This window comes from Theropithecus gelada, chromosome 5 (genome assembly GCF_003255815.1).
Source record: "Theropithecus gelada isolate Dixy chromosome 5, Tgel_1.0, whole genome shotgun sequence".
Lineage (NCBI taxonomy): Eukaryota > Metazoa > Chordata > Mammalia > Primates > Cercopithecidae > Theropithecus > Theropithecus gelada.
In genome coordinates this window covers 1960886-1981730 of record NC_037672.1, presented here as the reverse complement: position 1 = coordinate 1981730, position 20845 = coordinate 1960886, and the positions used below count along the sequence as shown (strand labels likewise).

The window sequence follows — 20845 nt, the reverse complement described above, 5'->3', positions numbered from 1 at the left end:
CAGAGATGGGCAGTTTGGGCTCCCCAACCCCTCCCCTCTCCTACACAGGAGCCGCTCAGTCCCCAACTCTGCTGGGGCACCTGGAGCCAGGGGTCCCTTTGCCCAGCCCAGGGAGCTCTGGAGAGTGGCCCCCGCCTTCCTGCTGTAGCTTGGGGCGGGGGCCACAGCTTGTGGCGGTGGAGCTCCAGGTTGGGCCGTGAGTTAGCACATGCCGGAAGCATGGCCTCTTCTGGGAGAAACCTTAAACTCTGTGTTCCAGAAACTTGGGTCCCTGAACAGTGAGCCTGCGCTGCCCTCCACGAGCTACCTTCCCTCTACGCCCAGCGTGGTTCCCGCCTCCTCCTACATCCCCAGCTCCGAGACGCCCCCAGGTGAGTCTGCTGGCCCCAGTCTGGAACCAGCTGAGCTGCCCACCAGGACGTGGCCTTGCCCATGGGCGCTGCCAGGGCTGCGGTTCCCACTCCTGCATCTCTGTTGTCCCCCACCCGAGGCAGATGCCCTGCTTGTCAGCTTGAGCTCCACGATACAAACCAGCTGTTTGCCCTGCCCTGCCTGTCCTGGGCACAGACAGCTGCCCCAGGACACCGCAGGAAGGGGATGGGGCTGGCAAGGGTCTTCTGCCAGGTGACCCAACTGTTGTTGCTGGGTAGCCGGGAGGGGATCCGAGGGCCATCCCCCCTAGATGGAGGGCACTGCCAGGCTCACAGCACCTCAGGCCAGGTCCTGGGCCCCAGGGGCTTGAGGATACAGCCTTCCTCTCTTCCCACCAGTGCCTGCGGTATGGGGACCCGCTGCAGGCCAGCAGCTGGCCAGAGTCCAGACATGTTACCTGCGGGTCTGGAAAGGCCTGAGACCACTGGCCTTGCTCCTCTGACTGGGGCTCCTGGGCCTGTGCCCTGGCTGGGGGCCACAGGGAGTTCTCGTCAGAGGGTAGCAGGACAGAGAAGGAGAGCTGAGCCTGTCACCTCCAGGAGCACTAGGGTTTGGGAACAGGGTAGGGGTCCAGCCCCCTCACCAGGCCCCGGTCTACCTGCAGCCCCGTCCTCCCGAGAAGCCAGCCGCCCACCAGAGGAGCCCAGCACCCCGAGCCCTACGCTGCCAGCGCAGTTCAAGCAGCGGGCACCCATGTACAACAGCGGCCTGAGCCCTGCCACACCCACGCCTGCAGCGCCCACCTCGCCTCTGACACCCACCACACCTCCGGCTGTCGCCCCTACCACTCAGACACCCCCGGTTGCCATGGTGGCCCCGCAGACCCAGGCCTCTGCCCAGCAGCAGCCTAAGAAGAACCTGTCCCTCACGGTAGGTGTACCCCGGCGGGGCCCACAGGCCACCAGGTAGGTGGTATGGCCCTGGTCACCTGCTGTGGCATGGGGTGCCACAGTGCCTGCAGGGGGATGCAGGAGGTGGTCCTGGTGGGGCCCTGGTACCCACACCCCTCTCCCCGCTGTAGAGAGAGCAGATGTTCGCTGCCCAGGAGATGTTCAAGACGGCCAACAAAGTGACACGGCCCGAGAAGGCCCTCATCCTGGGCTTCATGGCCGGCTCCCGAGGTGTGTTCATTAGGCAGGGTCTGGGGGTGCGCCGGGCCGGGTGGGGGGCGGGCTCTTTGGCCCCAGACACCCACCCAGAAGCTCCTGCTCTCTGCAGAGAACCCATGCCAGGAGCAGGGGGACGTGATCCAGATCAAGCTGAGCGAGCACACGGAGGACCTGCCCAAGGCGGATGGCCAGGGCAGCACAACCATGCTGGTGGACACAGTGTTCGAGATGAACTATGCCACGGGTCAGTGGACACGCTTCAAGAAGTACAAGCCCATGACCAACGTGTCCTAGGGCCACCTGCCTCACAGCTGGCCCTCACTTGGGGGCTCCAAGGAACGATGGCTTTGCCGGCTTAAATTAACCAGACAGCGGACACCTGGCCCACGAGGTCCCCCAGCCACCGCCCTGCTGCTGACCCAGCCTGTTTTAAGTTCTAGATGCATTTCTCTGGGGTGTTTTGGGCTTATTTTTAAATTTTTAATATGGGTTCCTTTTTGTGTGATTTAAGACACTTTTTGGACTCAACGTTCCATTTTTGAATGTAGTAAATTAACCAAAAAAGTTACAACTTCCTAATTTTAGTGACAGCTCTGCCTGTTAGACTCTTACTTTTTAAAATCTTTTCTATTTTCCTCGCTGGGGCAGTGCCCTTGGCACGGTGGTACTGGGGGTGGGGCAGGGACACCTGACCACACCAGAGTGTGGGAGACGGCAGGCCTTGTCCCCTGCCAGTGCCTGCCTGGGAGTTTTGTATTCATCTTTTGTATAGTTGTGGACATTTAAGACAGTATTTGGGTACCTATTTTCATTGTAAAACTATCTGAACCATTAAAGTTTAGCTTTTCTAAAGAAAGCCACCATAGCTGTGTTTGGGGCCAGCTTGTCCTCCCTGCTCCGGGGACCCAGTCCCTCCCTAGGCGGCCGTCAGGATGGGGTGGTCCAGGGCTGGGGGCTTCCTAGGACACCCTGGCCCACAGGGTGAGGAACAGGTAGGGTCAGCCCTCGGGGGCACTCCCTTGACTTGGCTGCGGGCCTGGGGACCACCTGGCTCAGTCGACTGCAGGGGCTGCGGGACAGCAGTGGTTCCTTCTCTCCAGACCATTTCGCCTTCAATGGGAATTTGGGAAGCAAATTATTTCTGAAAGAAGAAAGCATTTTTCCAAAGTCAGTTACGCCTGCTATTTCCAGTATTTGTTATACTTCCCAAGATGGCGCTGCCTCTCCCCAGCGGGTCAGGTCAAAGGCAAAATGACACGGTCAGGACAGGGAGCCCCACCCATTGGAAGCATCAGCGCCACGCCCGATGCTTTGCAATTCAAAGTAACTGGAAATAAAAAATCAAACAATCCCATGTAAAATAAGTTAAGAAAAAAAGCCTTTACAATGTTTTTAATACAAAAATACTCATACACAATTTTCCAAACACAGCTTTCCATTTTAAATGCTATTTTCCCCCAACTGGCAAGTCTCAAATCTCTATTTCAGTATATCCCCCCCAAAAGTGAATTTCAAGTTTTTAAGTCTAACTATCAAACCTGGTGACAGCACCCAGTATTCCTAAAAGGAATCTGACCTTATATTGTATGAAGTTTAGACACCAATAGGCACATTTAAGTTTGTATTTAATTTCTGACAGGGCATTTCACACCTCAACAGGGTCTGGTGAGGCCGTGACACCCCATGGACACAGCATTTTACTCTACTGACTAACAGTCATCAACTACACTCATAGGATCAAGATATTTGGCAACTGACAGTCATTTGCATTAACTTGAATTATAAAACAGGTTTAATTCTTGAAAATAAGGTAGTTCTGGAAGATGGGCACTGCGCACACTGGGGTTTAGAGGTCAAGACAAACACCACGAAGGGAACCCAGACAGCCGCGGACGGGCGTCACCAAAAGAAAGGCTGGCCTGAGGATGGACAGCTGGGTTCTCACTTCGGGTGCCTGAAGAGTTTCCCCCACAGGTGACCACGTTTTAAGCTGCCCAATCGGATATATCCCCTGTGACCACACGCGGGTGGGTATGGGTTTAGGTGCAGATCCTGGTTTCGGATGCCAAGGAATCCTGAGGGATTGGGGCAGTTTTTGTGTTTTGCTTCACATTAATGACAAAGAATTGGAAGCCGATGATCAGGAAGCCACTGCATCCTCAGAACAAAGCTGGGCAGGGCCGGGAGCCAACCACACCCACAGTCACAGCTGGGGGCCTGGTCAGCCACAGTGGAGAGAAGCCCTGCAAGCTCAGGGCCGCTACCCCAAAGCCTGGCTCCACCGAGTTATCAACGGGTATTCTAGAGACATTCAAAGTTAGTGTTATTTGCTCATTAGTTTAACAGGTTTTGGAAAGGGGGAGGAACCATATTTAAAATTTTTGCAGTATTTCCTTCAGAAAGATCATAAAATAATTTGGAAGTATTATCAAAGCGATTAAAAGTCACAATATTTCACTACTGTCAAACACAAAAATAAGTTAATATCTGCTCCCCAAAGTGCACTGCAAAGCCGATTCTGATGTTTTGACGTAAGCATTATTAGTCCCTTAGCTGCCGGAAAGGATCTTTCGGGCAAGTGACAGCGAGGCCCCGGAGCCTTAGACTCTAAAGGCCAGGGCCACACGTATGTGGGGACACTGCCCGGCCTGTCCCTATAACAACCTTCCAAGTTAGGGCATAAGGAGCATAAATCTATGAGCCGATCCAGTATTTTCTTAGGACAATTTGAGAGAAGTTAAGAGTCTGAACTGGAAAGCACTCCCACCCCATCTTAACCAGCGAGTGCATCTCAGAGGCCACGGCCACACAAGCAAGTCAGTGGCCTCTCAGCTCGTTTCCCCTGGGTCCTCTGTGTAGTTAACTTTGCTGCGGACTGCGATGGGAGAAGGGACAGCCACCAGTCAGTGAAACTTCCAGTCAGTGCTCAGGGAGGCGTGGGACCCTGTAGGCCACACACCCCAAACCCCACGCTTACAGGTCACAAAACCACAGAGTAGCTAGTCTCAGGTCCAAAGACACTGCAGTTTACCAAGGCATAAAAGATGCCACAGAAAATTAACAGGAGCCTCAGCAGCAGTTTTCAAGGGGAGTTTTGTAAACTTCTCTGCAATATGGATGTGTCCTCCTTAGGTTATTTTAAGAAAAGGCCATAAAAAAGCACCTGCTGCTGAATGTTCTCTCCCTCCTCCCTCCCAGACAAGCAGCCCCTCAGGGCACGTGGGCAGAGGCACACACCGTGCCCCCTTCTCAGGGTGCTCCAAACTTCCCAGGGTCGAGGATCCCTCAAGAAAGAACCAATTCTTACAACATACGTAGTACTCAGATAGGTCTCACTTTGTAGAACTGGACCTTTTAAAAACTAAAGCGAAACCTCACAGGAAAGTGGGTGTCAGACCTGGCCTAGACCAGTGCCCGTGACACATGGGCGGGGCACGCACACCTGCCAGGCAGGCCTCCACCCCCACGACCACACCTCTGAGTGGGTGCCCTGGCGGAGGGCGACTGATCAGCAGAGTCTGCGTCTTCCATCAGCAGATCCCGAGTGCTGACATGGAAGCCACTCTGGGTGGCAGGAGGGCTAGACTCTGGGTCTCTCTGTAGACCCGCGTGCTGTGGTCCCTGGGGCCTGCCGCGCCCTGCGGGGCTCCCTAAGTTGTCACTTCCTGTGCTCTAAGCGGACTGTGGTCTCAGGCCCTGCGGAAGTCACTCCTTTCGCCATGGAACTCAGGGTCGCATCAGTAAAGACACATTTCAGTCGGTGGTGATTTGTGAAATAGGTTTAGCAAAAATATATTGAGAATAAAAATCAGAAACTGGTAAAGAAAAGCCAAATGAAAAAAATATACAAAGTTCTCCCCCAAATGTTGATAAGAACCTAGCGAGTTCAGAAGATAGGCCCAGGTGAGACGCGGCCCAACCCGGCCAGGCCTCGAAAGTGCTCCGCGGGAACTACACGCTGAAGTGGACGTGTTATTGGCATTTCATTCAAATCCACGAGGAGAAAAAACGACGGGAGGAAATCTTACAACACCATTGCTGCCACCACCTGCGTGGCCAGCTTCTCACTAGGATGGAAAAGAAGCATTTCTGAGGAACAATTCACATTAGTACAAAAAAATGATACAGCCATTTCCAAAGAGCAGAGTAATGATCACAATGGCGGTTTCGAGGAATCCAGGGTCAGTCCTCACACGGGCCTTACCCGGCCTCTCCTGAGTGGCGACGGCGCTGAAAGCAGAAGCAGAGCAACGCGAAGCCGAGTTTCTAGCGACCCTCGGAAAAAGCCTATGCTACACATTTCAGAGGAGATTAAAACATTCCATATGCCAATTAACTTTAACCTAAAAAAAATAAGAGTGGGAGGGAACCTTGACATTCTGAGAAATTCAAGTGTGGCGGTAACGCTGAGGAGTGAGGCTGTTTGTCCAGGAACGCTGAGCTGGGCTCAGACGGTCATCAGTGCAGACGCAGCAGATGCTGCTGAGGATGGCTCAGTGGTGGGGAGGCGCTCCCTCCCGAGGAGGCCTGTACGTCTGTGTCCTGGCGGCTCGAGCTGGGTCCTCTGGGCCAGTTCATGCTCGCCCTCTCCCGCAGGCAGGGCCGGCCGCCCTACACCGCCCGTGGATCCGGCCAAGCTGCCGCCTGGCGCTATTTGCCCTCCGTGACTCTCCGCCAGCCCCTCCGCCGCCGCCTCTTCCCCTTTGGCTTCCCTGGCTCTGGCGGGGGCTTCTCAGTCTTGGCGCTTCTGACCGATGCCGCCCCTAAGTCATGCTCACAGCAGTAGGACCGCCCGTCCGGGGTGCAGCTGAAGGCTGTCCCGTCCTGGTGCTCCTTACAGAATGAATTGGGGCAGAAGTGGCAAAATGAAGTTGAAGGTTTGCCACACACGTCACAATGATGCCAAGGACATTCCCACTTCCCTGCAACAGAACACAAGATATGAGCACACAGAAGTGACGGAATCACAACTTAAACTTTCTCACGGTTGAAGATGACTTACGACTGTCAGGTCAAATGAACACAAATTAAAATAGTGCTGGCTCCAGCTAACAGGATGGGCAGACAAACTGTCTCCACTGCAGTCCCGGCAGGCTCCCTGGCAGGGCCTGTTGACTCCACAGTACCTGCCAGGCCCCTAAGGACCACCTGTTAACGTTTCTATGTTTCAGCAACTGAGAGAGGAGCTGTGCCGGGTGCAGGAGTGTCCCCCGGCCCCGCGTGGACAAGCAGGGGCTGCTTTGCTCATTTTCATGCAACCTGCCCTCTCCCAAGGGACTGATTTTCAACTTGGGTATTCATCTTTCTGGCATGACTCTGTAAAGGCTCTGTCAGGTTAGGGACCACCCTCTCACACCCATGGCCAACACTTTATCGTGTGTCATCTTTACCATACAAAAGTGTTGTTTTTCACACAAATATCCGAATTCTTTTTTTTTTTTTTTTTTTTTGAGATGGAGTCTAGCTCTGTCACCCAGGCTGGAGAGCAGTGGCACGATCTTGGCTCACTGCAGCCTCCGTCTCTCGGGTTCAAGCGATTCTGCCTCAGCCTTCCAAGTAGCCAAGATTACAGGCGCCCGCCAGCACGACCAGCTAATTTTTGTATGTTTAGTAGAGATGGGGTTTCACCATGTTGGCCAGGCTGCTCTCAAACTCCTGGCCTCAAGTGATCCACCCACCTTGGCCTCCCAAAAGTGCTGGGTTTAGAGGCATGAGCCACCATGCCTGGCCTGGATTTTCTTTTTGTAGTTTTTTTGGTTTGGGATGGAATCTTGCTCTGTCGCCCAGGTTGGAATGCAATGGCACTATCTCGGCTCTCTGCAATCTCGGCTCACTGCAACCTCCGCCTCCCGGGTTCAAGCATTTCTCCTGCCTCAGCCTCCCGAACAGCTGGGATTACAGGTGCGTGCCATCACACCAGTCTAATTTTTGTATTTTTAGTAGAGACAGGGTTTCACCATATTGGTCAGGCTGGTCTCGAACTCCTGACCTCAGGTGATCTGCTCACCTTGGCCTCCCAAAGTGCTGGGATTACAGGCGTGAGCCACCGCACCCGGCCTCTTTTTGGTTTCTTGTTTTGGGTAAGGGCCTTTTAATTTTTCTTCTGTGATTCCACAGTCATGAGCCCCATGGCGACACACTGCAAGATTGTAACGGAGGCGGCTGTACCCTTAGGTGTGAGCCATGATGTTTGTGCAGCACCAGAGTCATCTCACGACCCATTTCTCAGACTGTCTCATCACCAAGTGGAACAAGACGCTACTGTTTCCCACTGGCGCCTGTCATCTCTGAAATGCGTGGTGCTGGAAGGTGGAGCCCACTCTACTTTCCTTCAAACGGAGCCAGATCTGCAGCTCGTCAACCAGCGGCGCCTCCTGGTGCACAGGTGTCTCTGGGGACACCCTGCCCTGCGCATCCAGGACAGGGGCTCTGGGCCCCTCCATTCCCAGTGTAGTGCAGCCAGGCCAGACCCTTCTGGGCTGCCAGGGAGACGCAGGTGCCGGGGCTGCTGTAGAGGCCTTTCTCCTAGGAGGGGCTTTAGTTCCCAGGGCCGCCTCCTTCCTGGCCGCCCCGCCCCCACAGCATGGATGAGAGCCCCAATTCTGCAGCTGGGCCTCGGGCTGCCTGAATCCCTCCTGGAGGTTCCAGGGGCTACCCCGTCACCACATATCTTCTCTGCTCGATGCAGAGATCTAGAATGTGCGGCTGGTGGAACAAAGAAAGGCTCTGCCACCCTGGATCAGGGCCTTTGCTGCATGAGTGCCTGATGCGCCTGCACCCAGATGAGGCCTGGTCAGCAGGAAAAGCGGCAGCAGGAGCCACCATCAGGTGCCTGCCACACAGACACAGCCCCAAGCCACCATGAGGCTGCACACCCACCGAAGGGCCGCTTGCCAAGGCCCAGGCAGGACAGGTGGTAGGCCTTGGTGCAGAACTTGCGGTCACACAGCACCAGCTGCCCGCCGTCGCCGCAGCGGAAGCACTCGTCCTCTGACTGCCGCTTCCCTTCCCCTTTTGCTCTGCGCCGCCTGGTTTTCTTCTTGGTCTTTTTGCCCTTTTCCTCTGAAGAAAGGGTCGCTGAGGTCTAGAGTCAAGAATTAAGCACAGATCACCGGAAAGAATTACACAGGCTGAAGCAAACAGAGAGGGCAGAAGAGCAAGTTACAATCTGGAAACTTCAGAGATCTCTGCAGGTGCCCAACACAAAGAGGGGAGGAGAGGAGTGTCCTCCCCGTGCTCCCCAGACATCCTTAGACTCACTCAACTCAGCGTGAAAAAGCTGAACAAAGACGACGACTAGAGTGAGTTTTGTTGGAAGCCTGCAATGATGCATCTCAGCAGCATCTCAGCAGACACGCAGCTCCAGGATCTGCTGATGGGACCCACGAGCAAAGGAGGCCACCACAGGCGTCACAGTTCCCGCCCACCACCCGGGGTCTCCTCACTGGGAAATTCCACAGGCACGTGCCCTGTGGGTGGCAGTGACCTGAGGGCAGTGACCATCCTCAGCAACAAGGCTGAGGACAGACGCCGGCTCAGGGCCGAGCTGGTGCCACTGTCAGGCTTTCAGGCCCAGGTTCTACACAGCACAGGGAAGGGGTGCAAGAGTGCCCCCCCAAATCTCTGTCCTTCCTGGAACCTTGGAAGGTGACTGTATTTGGAAATAGGGTCATTGTCAATGAGATCTGTTAAGATGGGGGGTCACACAGTAGTAGGGTAGGCCCTAAGTCAACAGGACCACTGCTCTTATAAGAAGGTCAGGTCAACAGTCATGTTCGCAGGGAGAACAGTTGGGCGGTGCTGCCACAAGCCAAGGAGCGGCAAGGGCTGTGGCCGCCACCAGGAATGGGAGACAGGCCTGGGAAAGAGCCTCCCGAGGAGGCTTCGGAGGGCGCACAGCCCTGCCCACACCCTGACTTCAGACTTCTGGCCCCCAGAACTGAGAAACAATATGCTCCTGTTAAGCCCTGCGTCTGTGGGGCATTGTTCTGGCAGCCCCAGGAAACACTCGCAGTGAGGAACTCTTAACAACTGGCCTTTGTTGAGAGGCACTGTTGTGCCCTGCTTGGGGAGCCATCCTCCCCAGCCCACAGCAGGGACCTCGCTCCCACCTGTTCAGCAACAAGCCAGCCTGGAGGAGGCCACTGTTCACGGTGAGGCACATGTCTCCAGGGGTGTAAAATGCCAACACAAAGCCTGGGCGGAAGGAGGGCATCACAGCCTTACCTTTGGTCTATCCCCGAGGAATCCACTGCAATTGGAGGCTCCACACCGACAGACCGTTTTTTCATTGCCCAAACAATCGAGGTTGTAGTTAAAAGTCAGCTCCGTCCCTGGGAGGAGCAGACAGACACCGAATTGGAAACCCCTGCCTGTCTCTTCCAACGCTAAGGGCATGCATTAGGTCAACAAAATGCTCTGTTATTTTCGTATCTGTACTGGCTTGATCCATGGCCTTTCAATTTTGTTTGGTAAAAGACATTCAAACCAAAAGAGACTCCACATTAGCACCCACCTCCCCCAGAGCCTTTCCAGTCCAGCCCCAACGCAGCTCGCAGCAATGGCCACTCTGCCCCCATAGCCGGAGTCCCACACAGGGTCTGGAGCTTGTAGCTGCAGGAATGCCGCAGACGGCAAACAGGCCCACGCGAGTGTCCCCATAGCCAGGAGCCCCACGCAGGGTCCCCACACAGGGTCCCCAGAGCTTGTACCTGCAGGAATGTCGCAGACGGCAAACAGGCCCACACGAGTGTCCCCGTTCACTGTCCACTTGAGGGTCTCACAGTTGGGCTGGCAGCTGTGATTCATAAATCGAGAGTAGTTTCCTTTGGGGCCAGCGTCAATTATACGGTCCTGGAAAGTCAAGCGATATATGAGATCAAGTGTTAGTAATCGTGTTATTTTTAAAGGGAATTTTCACCATCATAAGGCACACTGAACAAGTTGTGTTCCTTGTTGTACTGAAAACCGTGGTGCCCCGTGTCCACTGAGACAGGACACCCCCAAACCAGTCCTGTTTCTCTTGCTCACAGAGGACAGGTCAGGACCACATGGAGAGGACCGAGCCTTAGTGAGCGCCCGGAAGGACAGGACAGGGAGCCGGAGCTCCCAGCATCCTCCATGATGGCAAACAAGGGAGCTAAGGTCAACACCAACAGCCTAGCCGAGTGGCACTCAAGGACAAGAACAAGACTCACCCTGGCTGGGTGTGGTGGCTCACACCTGTAATCCCAGCACTTTGGGAGGCTGAGGTGGGCAGGAATTTGAGACCAGACTAGCCAACATGGTGAACCCCCATCTCTACTAAAAATACAAAAAAATTTAGCTGGGCGTGGTGGTGGGCGCCTGTAATCCCAGCTACTCGGGAGGCTGAGGCAGGAGAATCACTTGAACCCGGGAGGCAGAGGTTACAGAGAGTGGAGATTATGACATTGCACTCCAGCCTGGGCAACAAAAGCAAAACTCCATCTCAAAAAAAAACCTCACCCAACCAAAAAACCAGCAAGGGATGCAAAGAAACAATTCGCAAAGAGCAAATACAGGCAAAGGTGGAGAAATGCAGATCAAAGTGACAGTGAGCTCTGACTTTGCACCCATGGCGCTGATGTCACGTTGGCTGAGATGAGGGGGTGGCCACAGGGCTGTCAGGAAGGCTTTCGAGACAGCAATCTGATAAAGAGCCCTGGGAATCACAAATGCAAGCACAATGTGGCCTAGAACTGACCCACTGAAATCTAGGTGCCTGGAGGCCAAAGGCAGGAACTGGAGACAATATATCCACCCAGCAGGGGACGGACAGCCCCGGCCTCCACCCGAGGAGCCACCAGATCCACCACACAACCGCGTGGGGGAAAATCAAAAGGCCACATAAAGCATAATAGTCATGTGTTCATGCAAAACCACGTGTGTGAATAGAGATAAATACAGGCATACGGACATCTATAAGCTAGCTGTCTCATGGTCCCAGGAAGCAGTAGGCTTCGGAGTCACTATTCACACGCCACCTCTGACACACCTGCCCATGCACCCAGCCCTGGTGCAATCTCCCAGGGTGCTCTGTCTGGGACCGCTGGCCCCCTGTCCTTTCTACATACCCACACAGGCCATCCCTTTAAAACCAGAAATGGTACCAGAATGTGGTTTTCTGCAAGGCGCTTTTCACAATAATGAAATACACTAATCAACCCAGAGTGCCACTCTTCAACACCTGCATGACACCCCCTAACACAGAAGTGGGGGTGCTCATCCGCCCTCTGCAGATGCTTTGTCACGACGCGCTGAGCCGTGGTGCTGACGTGCACATTGGCATGCACATCACTTCTGCAGGACACCAGGGACAAGGACAGCATGGGGCATGCACCTGGGACATGCCACCAAAGCCAACAATGACAACCCCAGCCTCTGACGCCTGGCAGCACCATGTCTAACCTACATTCCTACCATTACCAGCAGGGCCCAGTGCCACTTCCTTCTTATCAGGCCAATTTTCATCTGTGGGTTGCCTGCCATGTCTTGACCCTGTTTTATTTATCTTAACTGATTTTCAGATAGGTGTTCCCTAGATATTCCAAACATCAGACCCCTTTATAACAATGTGTTGGCCGGGCATGGCGGCTCACACCTGTAATCCCAGTACTTTGGGAGGCCAAGCATCACTTGAGGCCAGGAGTTTGAAACCAGCCTGGACAACATGGTGAAACTCTGTCTCTACTAAAAAGACAAAAATTAGCCAGGTGTGGTGGTGTGCACCAGTAATCCCAGCTACTCGGGAGGCTGAGGCAGGAGAATCACTTGAACCTGGGAGGCAGAGGCTGCAATGAGCTGAGATTGTGCCACTGAACTCCAGCCTGGGTGACAGAGTGAGACTGTCTCCAAAAAGAAAAAAAAAAATGTGTCAAAACCTTTCCCATCGCTTCCCAGCTCCCAAGGGAATCTTCCCTGTGCAATGCCTTTTCTCACAAAACTGCAACTATTTTACCCTTTTGCTTCATGCATTTTCGGTTTGCTGAATAGTTGCATGCAGCTTTTCCCACCACACAGATTATAACATCCATCTCCCCCTCTCCTAGCTGTTAATCCACCTGGAATTGGCCTTCGTAAGTGGTGTGAGGGGAGGCATCAGTGCGTGGTACGTGGGCTGCCCAGCCCTGGCTTTGGCCACACTCCCCCCGGCCATCCACCTGGGTTTGGGCCCCGCTGGAGTCACAGGAACACCATGGGGAGCACTGTCACCCCCAGGGGACGCCCACCTTTCCTACAGTAAGGCTTCAAGATAGAGCACTGGCTAGACCTGCAGATCTTTCCTTCTACGTGGACTCTGAAGTTGCCTGTCTAGGTATATTTAAACGTTTTTGCTATTTTTATTGCACTTACAACGAGCTTGCACCGGGGAAGATTTCCACCCTCACAGCCTCTCCTTTCCCAGCTGGGACATAGCCCGTGTCACCACTCGTCCATGTCATCTCTCGTGTCCTTCAGTGACACTGCCAAACTTTCCAAAGAAGCCTGCTGCATTCACATACATGCATCAACGCTCTTTGTGGCTCTGCATACATGAGGAGGGTAGAGGAAAACGTGTGGACCTGGCCTCTCTCTGTTGTCACTACAGCTCACATGAGGCCATCACCAAACACAGCCGTCTCATTCTCCAAGAGACACCATTTGCCTCTTGCTGCTTTGCTGCAGCCTTAGGGGGGGACAGGAGCGGCATGAGCATCCTGACTTCTTTTTTTTTTTTTTTTGAGGTGGAGTCTCGCTCTGTCGCCCAGGCTAGAGTGCAGTGGCCGGATCTCGGCTCACTGCAAGCTCCGCCTCCCAGGTTCACGCCATTCTCCTGCCTCAGCCTCCCGAGTAGCTGGGACTACAGGCATCCGCCACATCGCCCGGCTAGTTTTTCGTATTTTTTAGTAGAGACGGGGTTTCACCGTGTTAGGCAGGATGGTCTCGATCTCCTGACCTCGTGATCCACCCGTCTCGGCCTCCCAAAGTGCTAGGATTACAGGCTTGAGCCACCACGCCCGGCCGCGTCCTGACTTATTTCTGAACTGGCCACAAGTGTCTGGTTCACCAAGCATCAGCTGGCAGCCGCTGATGTCCTTTAGCAAGGTAAGCAAGTTGTAGTCCTGGTTTCTTGGGAAGTTTTCGTCAGGAATAGGTTTGAATTTTCTCAAATTATCTTCTGGTGTTCATGAAAATGACCCTGGATTTGTTTTCCTCCTTTACCTACTGACAGGGTTGCTAAGCCCTCCTTGCGGTCCTGGGGTAAACCCCACTCGGTCACAAGGAACTGCTCTTCATGCTGCTCAGGTGCGCTCTGCCGGCTGGCATACACCCTCACAGGTCCCACGCCCCTCTTCCCATGTTCACACACAGGTCCACGCCCTGGCTCGGACCTCACGCCTCAGTACGTGTGTCTCTGAAAAATACACAGCACTGTTGTGGGTTTGTAAGAAGAGATTTACTTATTTCTATTGTTTGTTTTGTTTTTTAATTTCTGAGTCTCTGCTTGGTCTCTAAACACTTCCTCCAGTATATTCTGTCCTTCTTTTTGACGAGATGAATTCATGCTCATCATCTGTCCAGAATCTCTGCCTTCAACTAAGAGGCGAACTCACCGTCAGCTGTCTTCATTGGCCTTTCTCCTGGATCCCACAGGCTAGTGGGAAGGCCCTAAATTTAGGGTGCATCTCATCCCCAGTGGTGGCTCTGGTGTCAAAAAAGCCTTCTTCTGTGTCACTGAAAGTGGTGGGGCCTGAATTCCACCTGGTCTGAGAACAACTCCTTTCTTCGACTCTACCTTGGCATACCTTTGCCCACAATTGTTTTTTTAATTGAGACAGGGTCTCCCTATATTGCCCAGGCTGGTCTCGAACTCCTGGGCTCAAGCAATCTGCCCGCCTCAGCCTCCCAAAGTGCTGGGATTACTGGTGTGAGCCACTGAGCCCGGCCTGCCCACACTTTTATTTTTAACCTTCCAGAATCTTTGTTCCTTGCATGCTGCAGAGAGTTCGGTTTTATGATCCAATCTGGAAGTCTTTTAAGAAGTAAGTGAGCCCATTTCCTCTTTCCAGATATGCTGGGCACAGTTAGAACACATTCATGTCTTGCTTGTTTCTATGGGCTTTCAGCCTTTCACTGTGAGGCAGAGGGGCTGCTGGATCTCCTGCTGTTGGGGACTCTGTCCTCTCCTATTGGCGGCCCTTTACGTGACCCGTCATCCTGCACGCCCACATGTAACGTCCCGGACACCCTTGCCCCTGCTTGTGCACACTGAAATCAGCCGGGATCCCCTCCCTCAACCGCCCCTCGAGCCCAGCTCTCATCAGCGGCATCATCTTCATGCTCTCCTTTGCTCATCAGCGGCATCATCTTCATGCTCTCCTTTGCTCCAGAACACACCTCAGCTTCTGCTCCCATCTGACTCAGCAGCTCTGGCTCACCAGTGTTGGGGATGAACTTACCCTCCTTTCTCCCTGCTCCTCCACTGCCCCTTCTGGTGGGGCAACATGCTGAGTATGCTGCTGCCACTGCCCATCCTGTTGCTGGAGCTTCACCTGATTCTGCTGGAGGCTTAGAGCTCATCTCTTAGCAGTTGACTCAGGAAGGACGTGTTCCTTTAATTCTCTATGCTCCAACCTGCATCTCTGTAGTCGTTACACCCAGAGAGTCACATGGCTGAATGGACACCCCTGGCTCATTCCATGGAGCCCACCCTGTCCGGGGCACTGGGTTCTGCCATGAAGAGCCTCCAGCTGGCCCTATTTCTCCCCTTAGAAGCAATTCAGGTTTTTTTTGTTTTGTTTTGCCTGCCTATCTACAGGATTCTTGGCTGCATCCAGTAATCCTATTTATGATGTTGCCCAATCTGACTCAGCCCCGCTGAACCACTCTCTGGCCTGCTTGAATGCACAGTGCCTCTCCTCAGCAGCCTCTGCCCAAGGCGCCACTCTCATCCTTCTCTCTTTCCTTCCTACCTTCCTTCTCTCTCTCTCTCCCAGGTTCTTTCAGCTGCACTCCGCTCACTCCCCACATCCACCCTCGTGCAGTCCTTGTGGTTCCTACTCTCTAGTGTGTTCTTGAGGTTTAGGCTTTGCTTAGAAAATAATTTTCTTTTCCTTGTTTCACTCCTGAGTTCTACAAGTTTCCAATCTAGCTCTCCTTTCTGCCTGGCTATCTCTGAATCCTCATATTCAAAAAATTTGTGATGCATATTAGGGTATAACTTTTATCTGCTTTGTGATAAAAATTTTTCTAAGTGGCTTTTCTCCATCTATAAGGAAGTTCTGCTGTTTTGGGTCAGGATTTGGTTTAGAGACAGAATCTGTTGCCCAGGCTGGAGCACAATGGTACAGGACCTTGGCTCCCTGCAGCCTCAGCCTCCTGAGCTCAAGCGATCCTCCCACCTCAGCCTCCTGAGTAGCTGGGACAACAGGCACATGCCACTGTGCCCAGCTAATTTTTATTATTATTATTTTTTAGTAGAGACAAGGTCTTGCTGTGTTGCCCAGGCTGGTCTCAAACTCCAGGCTGGCCTTAAGCAGTACTCCTGCCTTGGTCTCCCAAAGTGCCGGGATTATAGGCACACGCCATTGCACCTGGCTGGGGTTTTCTTACATAACCTTTTCATCATTCTCTGAACAAGCTGGATTTCCTGGAGCGGGTACTGGCTGGATCCCAGGTTTGTCTCACTGCTGTCGGCTTGATGGAGGTCTCCTCACCACAGAACCCAAGTCTCTGTGGGCCCTCAGAGCCTTGGATCCCTTTCTCTCTGCCTTCCAGAATGTTGCCTTCCTTTTGGAAGGTGATCCTTTCAAAGATGCGTCATCTCTTCTTCTCAGGAACTCCCCATGCCTTCTTTTCCCACTGCTCCCTTTCAACTCTCAGCTCTGCTGGGAGCAGGCCCCCAGTGCTTGCTCTGGCTGCCAGGCCACACTCACACATCTCTGCACTCCCTGTGCTCAGGCGACACTGCAGGTCTCCAGCACTTTTCTCTGCTTGTTGGACTTCAGTGGACGGGTCTGTTTGTCCCATAGTTTCAGTGAAGATGTACTTTGTGTACATTTTTTGTTCTGGAAGTGAGCAGCTGCCATCTGCTACCAGAATCCTATGAATAGATTTGTTTGGCTGTGAATCACATTCTCTTAGTTTTTTCTTTGAACACTACCTTTAGGATCTTTCCAAACTGTCAGATGTGCATCTCATCTAATTCTTCCTCTCCATGCTGTCTCCTGTGTCTCCTCCACTCCAATAACTACAAACATTAAGGCCTGTGGGAGCCTTTCCTTGTTGTTACTATGTACTAACCCTAATGTGAATCTTAGTCTTAACTTATACATTTAAACCACTTACATATATTGTGGTAATTGATATTTTGATTTTTTTTTTAATCTGTGCTTTCTAATTACTATTATTTCTCCTTCCCCCATCTTCCTCCCTCAGGTTCTACTAAATTGACTTTTCCTCACTCTCCTTTTTACCCTTTAATGGTGTGGAAGTTACACCTTCCACTTCTATTCATTTAGCAGTTTCTCATGTAGATGTCACATGTATACTGTGACGAAGTCTAAGGTTAATAAATCTCTTCCCTCCACCCTCACAAAACAAGCAGCTCACCCTGGCGTCACCACACTCCCGATGCTCCCTGTGACCGTCAGTGTTCAATGCCTCCTCCTTTTCATCTTCCTTCTTCCTGCCATGCAGTCATCATCATCCACCATAATTTGACACAACCTGACTTATTTAAGACATATCCACACACCCACAAACTTGTCTGTTCACCTTTACTTCTTGGATCTCACATTTAACTTCTGACATTCAATGTTCTGCTTCCTAAAATATCTCATTATTTCGTTCAGCTAAATTATATTGATGGTCAGCTCTCTCCATCTTTGTCTGAAGTCACAGATAAGCAGGGCCCTAGAATGCGAGGTCTAGGATAAGTTCCTTGGTGTGTAATTCTTTTAATATGCTGCCAATTTGGTTTGCAAGCACAGATGCTCCACTTGAACCTGTCCCAATTTCTCTCCCAGACAGTATCAAAGAACTGAAATTTCCCAGATCACCCATCCTGACAATAAGACACCAGACTGACTACCTGCTGCCTGTTGACCAACTCCTGTATAACCACTTGAGTCAGCTGCGAAGACGGATTTGAGGCTAGTCTCCCGTCTGATGTCACCCACGTGAAAGCCCTTCTTCTCTGGCAATACTGACTGCCTCGGTGATTGGCTTTCCCTGTGGTGAGAAGGCAGACCTAGGCTGGAACCTCAGTGTCTGGCAACACTTACAATGGGGCTGTGTCCCAATAAACCCACTGTTAAGTTGGAAATATCTTTTTTTTTTTTTTTGAGACAGAGTCTCACTCTGTCACCCAGGCTGCAATGCAATAGCGTGATCTCAGCTCACTGCAATCTCTGCCTCTTGGGTTCAAGCGATTCTCCTGCCTCAGCCTACTGAGTAGCTGGGATTACAGGCACCCACCACCCAGGCAGCTGGGATTACAGGCACGCCCAGCTAATTTTTGTATTTTTAGTAGAGATGGGGTTTCACCATATTGGCCAGGCTGGTCTCGAACTCCTGACCTTGTGATCTGCTGGCCTAGGCCTCTTAAAGGGCTGGGATTACAGGCATTAGCCACTGCACCCAGCCTAAATTGGAAATACCTTAAGTCACAAATGCATTTAATATACCTAATCTACCAAACATCCTAACTAGCCTGCCTACATTAAATGTGCTCAATTACACTGGCTTACAGTTGGGGAAAATCATCTAACATAAATTTGAATGTCCCATGTAATTTACTGAACCCTATACTGGAAGTGGAAAACAGAATGGTTGTATGGGTACAGCTTCCACTGAATGGGTATCATTCTCACGCCATCATAAAGTCAAAAAATCGTAAGGCAAACCGCCCTAAGTTAGGGGCAGCCTGTATTTTGGTGATTTTTCCATCAATGTTCATACGGGACATTGGTCTGTAGTCTTTTTTTTTTTTTTTTTTTTTTTGAGGCAGAGTCTCGCTCTGTCACCCAGGCTGGAGTGCAGTGGCGCGATCTCGGCTCACTGCAAGCTCCGCCTCCTGGGTTCACGTCGTTCTCCTGCCTCAGCCTCCCGAGTAGCTGGGACTACAGGCGCCCGCCACCTCGCCCGGCTAATTTTTTTGTATTTTTAGTAGAGATGGGGTTTCACCGTGTTAGCCAGGATGGTCTCGATCTCCTGACCTCATGATCCGCCCGCCTCGGACTCCCAAAGTGCTGGGATTACAGGCTTGAGCCACCGCGCCGCGCCCGGCCTGTAGTTTTTCTTGGAGCGTCCCTGTCTGGCTTTGGTATCAGGGTAATGCTGGCCTCATGGCATGAGTTTGGAAATGTTCCCTCCTCTTTAGTTTTTCTGAAAGAGTTTCAGAAGGATTGGCATTAGTTCTTTTGTAAGTGTTTGGAAAAATTTATCAGTGAAGCCATCAGATCCAGGGCTTTTCTTTGTCGGGAGATTTTTTTTTTTTTTTTTTTGAGACAGAGTCTCACTCTGTCACCCAGACTAAAGTGCAGTGGCACAATCTCGGCTCACTGCAACCTCCACCTCCCAGGTTCAAGAGGTTCTCCTGCCTCAGCATCTTGAGTAGCTGGGATCAGGCACAAGCCGCCACACCTGGCTAACTTTTGTGTTTTTAGTAGAGATGGGGTTTTACCACATTGGCCAGGTTGGTCTCGAACTCCTGATCTCAAGTGATCCACCCAACTCAGCCTCCCAAAGTGCCGAGATTAAAGGCGTGAGCCACCACGCCCAGCCTGTCAGGAGATTTTTAATTACTGAGTCAATCTCTTTACTAGTTATAAGTCTATTCTGATTTTCTATTTTTTTCATGACTTAGTCTTGGTAGTTTGTTTCTAGGAATTTGTCTATTTCATCTCGGTTATCCAATTTATTGGAGTACCGTTGTTCACAGTACTCTCTTATAATCCTTTTTTATTTCTGTAGAAGCAGTAATAATGTCTCCACACACCAGTTCTGATTTTAGTTATGTGAGTCTTTTCTCTTTTTTCCTAGTCCATCTAGTTAAAGGTTTGTCAAATTTTATTGATCTTTTTAAAGAACCAACTTTTGGTTTCATCGATTTTCTTGAGTTTTCCAATTCTCTATATAATGTTATAACTTGAATTTATACAAGCTGAACTTTAATAACATAAAAACCCTGCTCCTTTACAGCTCTGTCCCCACCGTTTTCAGTCACTGATGTCACAAACTCACATCTTTATATACTGAGTGCCCTAAAACACAAGCTGGTAATTAATGAGTAAAACTAGTAATGCATGAGTAGCTTAAATTATACAGAAAACAAAATGTTAGAATTTACAAACTAAAATTAAAATACCAGCTTTTAAACTAGTAATTGTTTTATAAATGTATATCTCTCTTTTTTTTTTTTTTTTTTTTGAGACGGAGTCTCGCTCTGTCGCCCGGGCTGGAGTGCAGTGGCCGGATCTCGGCTCACTGCAAGCTCCGCCTCCCGGGTTCCCACCATTCTCCTGCCTCAGTCTCCCGTGTAGCTGGGACTACAGGCGCCCGCCACCTCACCCGGCTAGTTTTTTGTATTTTTTAGTAGAGATGGGGTTTCACCATGTTAACCAGGATGGTCTTGATCTCCTGACCTCATGATCCGCCCGTCTTGGCCTCCCAAAGTGCTGGGATTACAGGCTTGAGCCACTCTCTTTTTTTTTTTTTTTTTGAGATGGAGTCTCACTCTGTCGCCCAGGTTGGAGTGCAGTGGCATGATCTTGGCTCACTGCAAGCTCCGCCTCCCGGGTTCACGCCATTCTCCTGCCTCAGCCTCCCGAGTAGCTTGGACTACAGGTGCCCACCACCACACCCAGCTAATTTTTTAATATTTTTAGTAGAGATGGGGTTCCACCATGTTAGTCAGGATGGTCTCGATCTCCTGACCTCGTGATCTGCTCGCCTCGGCCTCCCAAAGTGCTGGGATTACAGGCGTGAGCCATCACGCCTGGCTCTAAATGTATGTCTCTTAAATCATGTAGACAACAAACAAACGAATGGAGTTATAAACCACGTTACAACAATACAAACTTTTATAGCTGACCATGTATTTACTTTGAGATCTTTCTTCTTCATACAACTTGTAGTTACTGTATAATGTCCTTTCATTTCAACCTACAAGGCTTCTCTTCATTACCTCTCTTGACCATTACTTGCAGGGCGGGTCTAGTGCTAAAAAACTTCTTCAGCTTTTATCTGGGAATGTCTTAATTTCACCCTTACCTTTGAAAGACAGTTTTACTGCATGTAAG

At 51.5% G+C, this 20845-nt stretch overlaps 2 protein-coding genes and 1 non-coding gene across 6 annotated transcripts in view; 1 reads left to right on the top strand and 2 right to left on the bottom strand.

Moving 5' to 3' along the window:
- Positions 1-2404, top strand: part of NELFA (negative elongation factor complex member A) — a 28526-nt gene extending 26122 nt beyond the window's left edge. For both annotated transcript variants that reach the window (XM_025384586.1, XM_025384585.1), the window contains exons 9-12: positions 260-371; positions 1037-1302; positions 1454-1553; positions 1651-2404. In XM_025384586.1, the coding sequence (XP_025240371.1) occupies positions 260-371; positions 1037-1302; positions 1454-1553; positions 1651-1835 (663 nt within the window). In that variant the 3' untranslated portion in view covers positions 1836-2404. The remainder of the gene's footprint in view (positions 1-259; positions 372-1036; positions 1303-1453; positions 1554-1650) is intronic.
- A 508-nt stretch (positions 2405-2912) lies between these two features.
- Positions 2913-20845, bottom strand: part of NSD2 (nuclear receptor binding SET domain protein 2) — a 113290-nt gene continuing 95357 nt past the window's right edge. For 2 of the 3 annotated variants that reach the window (XM_025384582.1, XM_025384583.1), the window contains exons 19-22: positions 10253-10394; positions 9768-9874; positions 8421-8625; positions 2919-6463 (exon numbers count right to left, since the gene is read on the bottom strand). In XM_025384582.1, the coding sequence (XP_025240367.1) occupies positions 6192-6463; positions 8421-8625; positions 9768-9874; positions 10253-10394 (726 nt within the window). In that variant the 3' untranslated portion in view covers positions 2919-6191. Of the gene's footprint in view, positions 6464-8420; positions 8626-9767; positions 9875-10252; positions 10395-20845 lie in introns of all 3 variants that reach the window. The other variant, XM_025384581.1, reaches the window with a different exon arrangement.
- LOC112625617 lies at positions 10495-10619 on the bottom strand. Its single transcript, XR_003119698.1, has one exon.